This window comes from Vigna angularis, chromosome 3, assembly GCF_016808095.1.
Source record: "Vigna angularis cultivar LongXiaoDou No.4 chromosome 3, ASM1680809v1, whole genome shotgun sequence".
In the NCBI taxonomy this organism is placed as follows: domain Eukaryota; kingdom Viridiplantae; phylum Streptophyta; class Magnoliopsida; order Fabales; family Fabaceae; genus Vigna; species Vigna angularis.
Window position 1 is genome coordinate 3,920,433 of NC_068972.1, and position 12,659 is coordinate 3,933,091.

The following is a 12,659-nucleotide window of genomic DNA, read 5'->3' on the forward strand; positions in this document are numbered from 1 at the left end:
GTTATTACTACTTGCTCTACAAATATATTGAAAAAATAATTATATATTAATTTTTCAACTATAAAACTTGTTTGAATTGCAACAAATAAGATTATTGTTTATATATATTATTTGTGTTAAATAAAATATCAAAAATAAAATTTTAAATATATCTGTAAATCTATAAAAATTAAAACATTATTTGTGTTAAATAAAATATCCACAAAATTTTAATTTACTATCTTAATTTATTATTCTTTATTTTATCAACTTTATTTATTTAATATTATTCTTTTACTCTGTTCAACCCCACTGTACACCTAAATTTACTTTGAATTTCTTGAGACAAGACTGAATGCATTTTTATTTGCAATGCTCAATTTAAGGCAGTGTTTAAGGTACCCGATTAATAATTATTTACAGTTAAATAATTAAAATTAGACCTTTTTTCATGTATAAACTTTTGCTACCTCTCGAGAAAGTTCCAATGCCATTGCATCCGGTCCTTAGAAGGTAATTTGAGTTTAGTTTTGACTTTATTAATTGAATGGGTAACACAAAAATACAAAAATACATTACACTGTTATGATTATTTTTTAATAATAAAAATGTCGAAATGAAGTATGAGAAATTTATAAATTTGGGTTAAGTTTTGATTTTATTCATTGAATGACGGTTTTAAATACATTATATTAATATAATATTTTTATAACAAAAATGTTGAAATGAAGTATGAGAAATTTATAAAGTACTTTTACAAACTTAAAAAATGATTGCAAAATTGATTGAATAATTTATGATAGTGTAATTATTAATTATGAAGCGTGTGACAGTTGCTCGTGTGGTGTGCATGAAGGAAGAAGATACCTACGCGTAAAATCTACCGTCCAAACTGGCGTGACCTTCGGTGATTGGTTTGATAGTGACACAACTACTTTTCAATTCATTTCAAACACTAATAATTTCTTCTTCTTTTCCACGTATTTTTTTTTTCTTTGGCCTCTTAAAATATAAGCGCATTATTCATGTAACCTCAAATTTTACATAGATTGGTTAATCATGTAAGCACTATATTTCAATAAACTTTCACACTACATTTCATTAAACACTACCAAAAATATATATTTTTGATTAACCTAAGATAAGACCAGCATCAATTCGTTAATTTTTTAAAGATCAATAAAATGGTTGGATATAATGTTGAGGAATAAGCACAATATGATTACACTGTGTCTTAATTTTTAAAACAGATGTAGAAATGTAGGTATTCTGGTCCACATTATTTTTTATAGTAATAATAAGAAACAGTTAGTACAGTTTTGAAAACAACTATGAAAAACATGTTTTGTGGTAGTTTCATTTTATAAACGCAGATAACTACTTTTCTTCAATAGCTATTCAACGGTTTTCTTAATCTGCCACGCTAAATAACTAACCTGTTTTCTTACATCTGTATCTGTAGGTCCATTCTATCACATATTCGCTTTTTTTATTTATTATTATTTACATAAATAATGCATTTTGAGTTTAAGAGTGGTGTGACTAGTTATTTTCACTGATTTATAACTATTTGGTTCTTTTACGAAATTATTTCATCAAAATAAAATAAGAGGTGTTTATACTAAATAATCATTGAATATATATATATATATATATATATATATATATATATATATATATATATATATATATATATATAAAATAAAAATTCAAGTGTGAATTTATATCAATAAAAATAAAAAAAAGTTGAACAATGTATAAAGATGATAATTTCTTTTACACGAATAACACACCATTACATTTCTTTTTTTCCAAAACAGAACACTGGTTTTTATTTACTCAAATTGCACATTTTCATTATGCTAGTTCAAAATTCGATTTTCAAAAAATAAATCCTAAACATGTCTTTAGTGTTCTAATTCAAAAAAGCATGTTAATGCAAAAACATATTCAAAATTTGATTAGTCATAAACCGAATTCTGATTTAACACAATAAAAGTATGTTATTCGAGTAAATAAAAGTTAGATAATGAAAAAGAAACATGACATTAATATTATTTGAGTAAAAAATTTATAATGATTCAAAACATACTAATTCAAGTCTCATTATTATTTATTACTTTCAAAAATCCATCAATATATATTTAAAATTTTATTCACATTAACAAAAAATTTCATTTTCTGTTTTCAATAATACAAAATTATTTATTTGTAAAAAATATTTGCTTTAATACTACATTATTTATTTTATTTGTCGTGAAATATTTAAAAATAATTAGCTAAATATGTTTTTGTGCAAAAAAATATATGAAATTATATATTTTTACTATTTATATTTACTAATTGGTCTAACATTTAGTGATAGAATTTAGTTGATATTTTTTACAATATTAAGATTAAAAATCATATTCAGTGGTATTGTCAAAACGAGTAATCCGATTCGACCCGGCCTGACCTACCACGAGTTGGTCACTTAGGCTTTGTTGACTTGAATGAATTTGGGAGAGAGTGATTGAGGGGATCTGAGAGAATTTGAAGGTAAATTTTTTTAATCTGTCACGTCAATCAAATCCTACACTAATTCTCACAAACTTTACTTACAAACTTTAGTTCCAAATTCACTCTCACTTACCTCCAAATCCACTCAAATAAACAACAAAAAAAATTACTTTCAAATCCTCTCAAATCCCCTCAACCACTCTCCCCCAAATTCATTCAAGTGAACAAGGCCTTAGTGAGCCAACCCAACTCAGTTCATTTATTAGCGAGCTAAAAAAATTCGAACTCGACCAGACCCACCACGGGTTGGTGGGTTAAACGGGTTGACTCACTTAATTATGAGTTTTTTTAAAATAAAAAATTTTAATTTTTTTAATTCAAATCTAAATAAATTTCACTCTAAAATGATGTTAAAGTCCAAAGAACAAGCCCGAAAGACAAACAAATAAGTTTTTAATATTGATCATTTTTATATTTCTTGATTAGAGTCTTGAATAGAAAAATCTATAATATTTTTCTCTTTTAAAACATCTTTTTTTTATCCCCATCTACAATATAATAAAAAAATGCTAACTAATAATATAAAGTAATAAATAATTAAATTATATTAGGTGGGTTGATGAGCCTGCTCACCACAGATTCAATCCAGATGAGTCGGATTGAAAACTAATCCATATAAAAAATTATATTTTTTTCAAACTCAACCCAACTTGTGGTGAATCGGATTGGCTCGCTCGCAGGTTAAAAACCCTTTTAACAGCATTAGATATTATCAAAGTAAATACTATGAAAATTGATAAACTTCCTATACATAGAGTAAAAGAACTCGAGTAATTTCTTAAGCTACTAAGATACATTCACTTGAGGGAGATGTTGATATTAATTTAGGAGACTGGCATCTCCTGGTATAGATGTTGACGAATTATATATCAATCATGTTAATGATTTGCGAGAGAGCAATAGAAACGACTGCAACACAACATGGTAGTTAAATATAGATTCAAAAGTATTAAGAAAAGAAAAAACATGAGTTGAGGGAACTGAATGAGTTTTGGAGTGCTCGGGAGGGTACATGAATCCAGTTGGTAGACATCAAACAACACAGTCCGAATCAAAATTAAATTAGGAATTTAGAATGTTGGACAGACATGAGACACCACTTCAATTTCCCCATATCAATGTCATTTTCGTTCTTTCTGTCCAACACAAATAGTTCTTGTTAAATTAATATCATATTCTGGGCCAGCAATCACATTTTTCATTCTTTTTTTTGTTTCTAACGAATCAACTCCCACACTAGTCTCATTCAGCAACACTTTGATCATTGCATTTCACCTGAGAGGGAAGTTATAAGCTCATTCGAGGGTTATTATTTTAATAAAAATCAATACCATTAGCCGAATCTTTTAATGTGTATATGGTCTCGTCAAGAACTAGTGGAAATAATTTCAGGGTATTAATTAGTACTTTGTCAGCGCTTAATTATTTCCAATGGATTTGGGATCTTTTTCGATAGATGGAACCAATCCCATTTTGGCATTACCTGAGGTTGTTAGGTATAAATGTACTAGTACTGTCTTCTCACTTTTCACATCCCTTGAATACTGAAACAAAACCCAGTTTCTTCAGTTTTTGCATACTGTCACACTAAAACAAGAGAACCCTTCCTTCTCATAGATTTTAAACCAGAAGTAGAATGGAATCTTCTCAACAGATTTCCGAAGAATGGGGTTCTCTTTGTGGATTGCACACAACTGAAGAAGCTGACTTTATGGCTCAGTTGTTTGGTGGTACTTACTGTTCTGTCACAGAAAAGCACTACGGAAATACCACTTTTGGCTTTTGGCCGGCCCATGAATCCACAACAGTGACCATGAAAGCCACTAATAGCAACTCATACTTCCTTCCAAATGTTACAGACATTAATTTATGTTTCTCACAAGGGAGTAGCTCCAGCATTGACAGTGGTAATAGTGTATTTTCCACTACAAGTAGTGGACCCTACTACTGTGATCCAGCAACAAACTTTGATTCTGTGTCCATGGCCTTTTTCCTGGGAGATGCTCAATTCAGTCCCCATAGTTTTCACTGTTATGATAACTCAATAAATGAAAACACTGATGAAGAGTCAAGTCTAGACCCAGTAGCTCTTGCTGACAACAATTTGCAGGCTAAGAGGGAGTATGAGATGATGGTTTCTGAATATGCACACGAGGACAGAAGTGAAAACCTGGAGAATCTAACAAAAAGGCTTAGGAACTCAAAAGAGGTAGAGATAGAATAATTAATACCGAGCTAAAGTTCTGTTACCTAGTGCCATATTTCTACTCCTTTTTTCCCTTCAGAATATTGAGTTATGTTGGACTCTGATCATTATTGTATTATCTGTAGGTCTCAAAAACATTGAGGAATACCAAGTTGAAGAAAAATTCAAAATCTGCTTCAATGAACAAGAATGAAGATGACAGAAGCTTGAACCTCGAAGGGCTTGGCTGTTTTTCACAGGGTGACTCTAATGCTTCTCTGAAGCCAAATGGAGGAGCATTGAAAGATCCTGCACCTCCCAGTTTGCTTAGAAAATCAAGAGCAACTAAGGGTCCTGCTACTGATCCACAGAGCCTCTATGCAAGAGTAAGTCACCCATTAGAAGCACATTTCAATGAAATCACAATGACAATTGCAAATGTATGATCACTGTGCTAATAATAACAAGATTTTTAGAATTTATACAACTGCATAAGGACTGTAATTATCGCTACATCAGTCGCATTCATTCTGATATCAGAGACTGTGATGAAATTACGATTTAAAAATCTCAACAAAAAATATGGTTTTTGTTCTTAATTAAATAAACATATTTTATTAAGCCTAAAAGGAAATTTCGTACTGGGTTGTGCAGAAGAGAAGAGAAAGAATAAATGAAAGGCTGAGAATACTGCAAAATCTTGTCCCCAACGGAACTAAGGTAATTCTCTCTGTTCATTGAACTGTTGCCCACAATTGGTCAGTGTTCAAATTCTCATGTTCTGTCTTCCTAAACTGTAGGTGGATATCAGCACCATGCTTGATGAAGCAGTGCAATACGTTAAGTTTTTACAGCTCCAAATCAAGGTAACGATTAGGAAAACCTTCTCATTACATTTTTTCAAAGATCTTCATTTTACATTAAGATTGTGATTATTAATTCATTTTGATTTGGGTGAAACAGCTTCTGAGCTCTGACGATATGTGGATGTATGCCCCAATTGCTTACAATGGTATAAACATTGGACTTGACCTCAGTATTTCTCCAACCAAAGGAAGATGAATTAATGTGATAGTATAGCAATTAAAGAGGTTACAACATTTCATTAACTTAGATTGTCTCTGTATGATGTTTTAGTCTATTCATTTCTGTAATGCCACTCAATCCTGCAAACTATGGACAGCATTCATTAATCAAACAAGTCCTTTCAAGAAACCAGACACCAATGTGTTAACTTTGCTGATACAAAGTACCAATTTCTCTTTAACTTTCTAATGTTTCATGCAAATCAATGTTTTTACATATTACTGATTTAAGTTCGCTGAGTAAAAACTTGGATCCCGTGCTATAGTTAAACTAAAAAAAACTCTGTTTTTAAAGTTACCTTATCAATAATTAATTTTAATAAAAAAAACATGTAACTATCTTTAATAGATCTTTTAGTAAAATCTCGAATTATAATATTATCAACAGAAAAAAAAAATATAGTTAAGAATATGCTACACCTTATTATGAACAAAATATATAGTACTTCAAATCGGTAACAATAAAAAAGTATCTTTTCAACTCAAAAGAATTAAGGAAAGACTTTTCTTAAGTTCAAATTGCTTTCACTTAAATCAACAACATTTTGTCATTCATTCTTTATTTGGATCTGCTAAACTTGCTTATTTATTTTATTTGATATTAATAAGGGGGTGGTACTTGCTTATTTATTTTATTTGCGTACGGAATATGATGTTCATATTTATAATTATATAATGCTTTTTCCAAAAGAATTAATTTATTATTGAATAAATACACGTCGGTTCTGATTCTAAACCCGTGCTACGTATTCAATTATTGGATTGTAACTACATTTTTAATATAACGGATTATTCTTTAGCAAGAATAATTAAATTTAAATATATTTTTTTGTTCCTATAAACTATGGAGCTGAAAATAATATATATATATATATATATATATATATATATATAACGGCTAAAAATATAATCAAATTAAATAAATTAGGAAGACAATGTATTTAAATTAAATAACTATATATAGGAATGATGAACTGTCGAAGGTCTTTCAGAGCACCTTATATGCAAACATGTTAACAAGTTCTACTAAAGATTCGTATTGAGGAGAGAATATACATTGAATCTAAAGTTGATAGTAACTTAATATGATATGATGTGTTATCTGTACAACAAAAGAGAGAAATTTTGAATACTAAATCATAATTATAATTAAATAAGAAAATAAGACAAAATAAATCATGGAATATAAGGAAATGCTGAAACAAATCATAAGAAATAAATTTAAAGTATTCTAAATTATTTTATGATACCGTTTAATACATATTTTTCATGTATTATAATATTCCCATTTTTTAGTATGTTGTCACCTCGAAGATTGAGAATACTTACAGCTCCAACAAGATTCAACTCCGATTTTATGTCTCCTTGTTTAGGGTCATGATTCACATCAAGTACTAAAAGTGGATCTTAATTAATAATATTGAAATAATTAAAATAATACACTCAAAATTTTTACTAACAATTTGGTAAATCAAAAAATAAATAATTATTACTAAAATTTATATATTTAATTACTGTTACTAATAAAACAAAAATAAATAATTACATCATTAATATCATGTTTCTTATAATATGAAAAAAATTAAATTTGTGTTATTTTCATTTACATAGATAATTTTTTTTATCACTTTTAAAATACTAAAAAATACAAAACTAATAATTTAGTACCAAGTGGGACAATAGATTATTATCTTTTTTTTTCTCTTCAAAATGAAACAAAGCAATTAAGAAATTAGAACATAAATAATGAGCTTGTATTTATCTTTCTTTTTTTTAAAAAAAAATAAAAAACATGTTAAAGAGTGAAAGATGAACACTAACACAAAAATATGATTATTATGTCTAGCAATTAACATCTGACTATGTAGATATCATACTTGAAGCGATGGTTAGATGCAAAACCCTTTATATGTAATCTTGACGTTACTTTCATCACTTGCTTCTTCACAACAGTGTGAACAACCTCATATGAGGAGCACGAACTTCATTATTGGTGAGTTTTCTTTGATTTTTATTCTTTTAATACAGAACTTTCCCTTAGTTCTCTTATATTTTGAAAGAAGAAAAAAAAAGTTAAATTTACTTCTCCCTCAAACGTAAAAATATCTGAAATAACAAAAGTAAAATACTTTTATTTTGTGTCAATGAAAAAGGTAAATAAATCAACAAACAAATAAAAAATATATATCCGTATTTTATGATATTGAATGTGATATTTTACTATTTATTGACATTAAATTACATTTTTTATAAAAAAAATTAAAATCTTTCTAATTTAACTCTCATGAATTCTCATTATGCATATACAAAATTTTTAAAATCTAAGGGCATATCATCTTCCCACATCCAAGAAGATATGCTTCTGAGTACTAACAACATGGTGAATCACAAACTCATAATCGTGATAAATTTATTCTTGGGGTTAAAAACAAACATTTATATATTTATCAATTTGAAAGAAGTATAAAATAATGTAATTTTAACAAGTATATATTTGTTAGCCATAAATTGACCAACTATTTTAAAACATTTAAATTTAATATTTATTGCGGCACTTTTAGTACATGTCATGCAACTTTTTTATGAACCACAAAGTGTAGGCCAATTTTTAGTTAAAATAATTAAGATAATAATAACACTGTAATTAATGTCTTGGCTAAGGCTTTGTAGCATGAGAGATCTTATGTGTAACAATCTTAAATTGAAGTGTAAGAGGAAGAAGAATCTTAAGGCAGTGTTCCAATCTCTGATCTAACCAAACGGGCACTCACGAACTCACAAAGGATAAATAAAATACAGCAAATCTTGTTAATCATCCATATGTCGAGGAATATATTGTTGTCCATATATTCCAACATCTTAAACATAAATATAAACATAAAATACGACAGAGAATGTTGAACACTGCCCTGAAGCCAGAAGTGATATTATTATACAAATCGTTAATTGTGCCATTGTTTCATATCTGGATTATAGCCCAGATTTCCCAACTCAGCATTACGATAAAATGCTGAACTGGGCACAAGAATCTCGCATTATATCGATCCACGAATGTTTGCAAAATCTAGAACTGAAAACTGAGTTGAACAATGAAGAGAATGTGGTAGGTTTTTAACAGCTCTAGAGGGGACAAAAACACAGTTAGCAGATAATGCTGTCTAGTTCTGAAAACAGTTTTCAGAATGGAAGACTTACCACCACGATCTCTCGCCGTCCTTCTTGCATACGTCATTTTGTATTTTGTCTAACACATAATTTATATAATATCATATTCTGGGCCAACCCCACGTCGGTCTCACTATTAACAGGTGTAATTCTCTTTGTACAACTCTCCAAATCTCCTCATTCTCACTCACAAATACTTTTATATTCTGCTTCTCTCTCATCCGTGGAAGGAATTTTCAGGTCTACCAATTTTGTACAGGGCTTCCTGAACAATGATATATTCATATTCTAATGAAAAACGAATAATTGGTACTAACCAAGCCTTTTGGTTCAGTGGATGAAGGTATGGTCTGGAACACAGGTTTACTTGGTGTTCTAAAGATTGGTTTTTACGGTGTTAAAATAATTTTCATCAGTGCAAGTCTCATCCCTCTGACAAAAATTAATCATCTGTTTTGAATTACTCCGTGAAAAAAAGATACTTACGAAAAGGGACCTCTTAAATTATAGCTTAAAAGTGGTCCCATCAAGAACTTTTGCGTATTGATTTAAGGGTGTAGGACTTTGTCAGATGCTAATTATTGCCAATTATGAATTGAGATATTTTTATATGGATGAAGTCAATCCTTAGTGGTATATGATTTATACTTGTTGGGTATAAATAGAGTACAGTTCTCATTCTATAGGTGGGGTTCTTCTTCAATAACAGTAGAAGCAGAAGAAGAAGAAGAGTCACACCCAAGAAAGAAAATGGATCCTACTGAGCAAATTTCTGAAGAATGGAGTTCTCTCAGTGGTTTTTGCACTGCTGAGGAAGCCGACTTCATGAGCCAGTTGCTTGACAACTGCTCACTCCCTGAAAATCTGTGTGGAAATTTCCACTTGGGAATTCCGTCTGCGACATGGCCTGGCCATGAATCAACAATACTGACCGTGACAAGCATCAATGACAGTCCATATTTTCCTACAACCGCTGATAATAGTAATAGTAATTATTTATGTTTTTCACAAGGAAGTTGCTCCACTTCTGATAGTAGCAATATATTTCGTGCTACAAGTGGCAATAAACACTGCTTGAATGACCCAGTAGCCAACATTGGCTACGTGTCCATGGGTTTTGCCAAGTTCAGCCCATATAATGTACAAGGGAGTGACAGCCAACAGATGAATGAAAACACTGATCAAGATTTATGTCCAGAGGTTATTGCTGACAAGAACTCGCAGGATCACCAGGAATGTGAAGTACTAGTTTCTGAAGCAGCAACAGAGGATATAACCACCAATCTGGAGAAGTCGGGAAAAAGATCTAGGGGCTCAATGCAGGTAGAATAACACAAATTATTACTGATGCTGTTTCTTTGTCCTATAATAGTATAGTTATGTAAGCATTTCCTTTTCCAGCAGATATTTTTTGCGGTTCTTCTCATCATGATTTGATGATTTTTACTTAATGGTAGGTACGAAAGAGCAAGAAAAATGCTAAATCCGTGAAGAAACCAAAATCTGATTCAATAAGTAACTCTGAAGAGGGTAGAAGTCCTGATCTTCAGGGTTGCTGCTCAGATGATGATGACTCCAATGCTTCTCAAGAGCTAAATGGAGGAGGATCTCCAAATCTGAGCCTGGAGGATTCTACATCCCTTAAGTTGAAGGGGAAAAAATCAACAGCTAGTAGAGGTTCTGCTACTGATCCACAAAGTGTATATGCAAGGGTATGTATTTCATCAAATTAATCCATTCTAACAATTCTATGATCTTTCATTGTTGTCAATGTACTGTAAAGTGTAAAGGATGTGATCTCAAGAAATATTCCTTTTTGCACAACGCAGAGAAGAAGAGAAAGAATAAATGAAAGATTGAAAATCCTACAAAACCTTGTCCCGAACGGAACAAAGGTAGATTTCTCAATCAATATCAAACTACTGCCAAAGTCAAACAAGTGGTTGACTTAAGATGCTGAATTTTGGTTCCTCGTGAATTGCAGGTGGATATCAGCACCATGCTTGAGGAAGCCGTTCAATATGTGAAGTTTTTACAGCTCCAAATTAAGGTAACAACTTTAGTTGAGATTCTCCTTTCTTTACTCTGCATCCAAATTTTAGTTCAGTATGAAAGATTTTTGTTATATCATATATAAGATAGAGACTCATTATGATTTGAATTTAACAGCTTCTGAGCTCTGATGATCTTTGGATGTACGCTCCTATTGCTTACAATGGAATGAACATTGGACTAGACCTCAATATTATCCCAACCAAACAGCCATAAGTATCTTGCATAGCAATTAAAAGGTGATGCAGCAGCAATTTGGTAGCTGCCTTTTGTGACGTTTCTATTATGTTCATAAGTATGTATTAACTGCCATTTGATCATAAGGAAGTTTGAGATTTTTTTATTCATGAAGCAAGAGATTGATTAATCAAGCCAACCTTGTGTATTTTTTAACCACGAGAAATCATTTTCGGTTGATTTCCTGGTTCTTTACTACTCAAACTTTTAACTATGTTCGGTTTCACCTTACATATAATGTTTTTTAATATACGGTGACTCTTGCTACTTACAATATTGAATGAGATTGAGTTTGAACAATATTGAATGAGATTGAGTTTGATCCTCTGTGGAAATAATTTTTATCAGATTTTACTTATTTTGAAGTCAAACTAGATTAATCTGAGACAAGGTTTTAGAATATTAATGGAAATAAAAAAGAAGAGTAGTTTTCTTCAAAAAGAAATTCTGATCTGGTTTCAAATGCGTAACGTTAAAGATTTATGAGGACAAGATGTTCAGAGAACTAAAGACGCAACAGCAACACGATTATAGAAAATCATTGTTATAAAAATTTACACAAGTAATAAGAGACAAAAACAAGGTGTTTTTGTAATTAGAAGTGAGAATAAAACATTGGCAGCAGACTAACACTCATTAATGTATAGATTAGGGATTAAAATTTAAAATCGACAATTTCTAAAATGTATTACCATTCTCATTTGGGGAATGATATTTCATTCAGTTTTCTCACAGATAAAAGGACACCTTGAATTCCTTGAGCTCATATTTCTTAAGTCAAGTCATTACACATTTTCTTTAAGAACATAATTATACAACATTAATAAGCAACGTAAGACATTTAATACATGTCATCATTTTGTTTAAAAATCTCAAGACAAAAGTACAATAAACTTAATCTTTCATTTATCTTAAATAATGTGCCGCGGTGTTTAGTCCACTGGAAAATATGTCGCGAGCATTGAAGATGATTATAAATAGGATCAAATACACTATAATAAATAAATAAAAAACAAAAGAAAATAAGTTTAAAAATTAATTAGATGAAAAATGCTTGTTTCAAGAGAAGTAATGGAAAAAAAATAGAGCATATAGATTAAAACAATAAAATTCATAGTTAAAAATCTCATTTTATTTTTATTTTGAATAGCAACGAGATTTGACAGTCTTAATCACAAAAATAACACTAAAAACCCATCAGATCGAATGCGAACATTTCGTGACAATATAAACCGCCTGAAAAACATGCCTCTCCTTTGAATATTTACCCGCCTATTTTGACACATCTCACTTCTATATCTTCTCCCTCTTCCCTATGTTCACACCATTTCTGCTATTTCAAACAATAAAGCATTTAAGATAGAGGGTGAAGAAAAAAACACCCACCTATCAACGAA

At 30.2% G+C, this 12,659-nt stretch overlaps 2 protein-coding genes across 3 annotated transcripts; both read left to right on the plus strand.

The window, feature by feature from the left end:
* Positions 1-4,091: 4,091 nt before the first annotated feature.
* On the plus strand, positions 4,092-5,902 carry LOC108324793 (transcription factor bHLH84). Its single transcript, XM_017557721.2, has 5 exons — positions 4,092-4,747; positions 4,870-5,109; positions 5,378-5,443; positions 5,524-5,589; positions 5,687-5,902. Exons 1-5 carry the CDS (start codon positions 4,175-4,177, stop codon positions 5,783-5,785), a joined length of 1,044 nt encoding a protein of 347 aa, XP_017413210.1. The 5' UTR covers positions 4,092-4,174; the 3' UTR covers positions 5,786-5,902.
* A 3,275-nt stretch (positions 5,903-9,177) lies between these two features.
* Positions 9,178-11,426, plus strand: LOC108324792 (transcription factor bHLH84). Of its 2 annotated transcripts, XM_052875155.1 has the most exons (6): positions 9,178-9,316; positions 9,660-10,296; positions 10,431-10,685; positions 10,803-10,868; positions 10,958-11,023; positions 11,143-11,426. In XM_052875155.1, the coding sequence occupies exons 2-6, from the start codon at positions 9,724-9,726 to the stop codon at positions 11,239-11,241; spliced, it is 1,059 nt and encodes a 352-aa protein (XP_052731115.1). In that variant the 5' UTR covers positions 9,178-9,316; positions 9,660-9,723; the 3' UTR covers positions 11,242-11,426. The 2 variants fall into 2 exon arrangements, with proteins under 2 accessions (XP_052731115.1, XP_017413209.1); XM_017557720.2 differs by lacking the exon at positions 9,178-9,316 and having other exon boundaries at positions 9,654-10,296.
* Positions 11,427-12,659: the final 1,233 nt, after the last annotated feature.

Bases quoted from the DNA above. Each gene is read 5' to 3' on its own strand.
- LOC108324792 (XM_052875155.1), top strand. From the start codon at position 9,724: ATGGATCCTACTGAGCAAATTTCTGAAGAATGGAGTTCTCTCAGTGGT. The intron at 10,297-10,430 runs GTAGAATAACAC...ACTTAATGGTAG, and splicing joins GATCTAGGGGCTCAATGCAG to GTACGAAAGAGCAAGAAAAA. The intron at 10,686-10,802 runs GTATGTATTTCA...TGCACAACGCAG, and splicing joins CACAAAGTGTATATGCAAGG to AGAAGAAGAGAAAGAATAAA.
- LOC108324793 (XM_017557721.2), top strand. From the start codon at position 4,175: ATGGAATCTTCTCAACAGATTTCCGAAGAATGGGGTTCTCTTTGTGGA. The intron at 4,748-4,869 runs GTAGAGATAGAA...TATTATCTGTAG, and splicing joins GGCTTAGGAACTCAAAAGAG to GTCTCAAAAACATTGAGGAA. The intron at 5,110-5,377 runs GTAAGTCACCCA...TGGGTTGTGCAG, and splicing joins CACAGAGCCTCTATGCAAGA to AAGAGAAGAGAAAGAATAAA.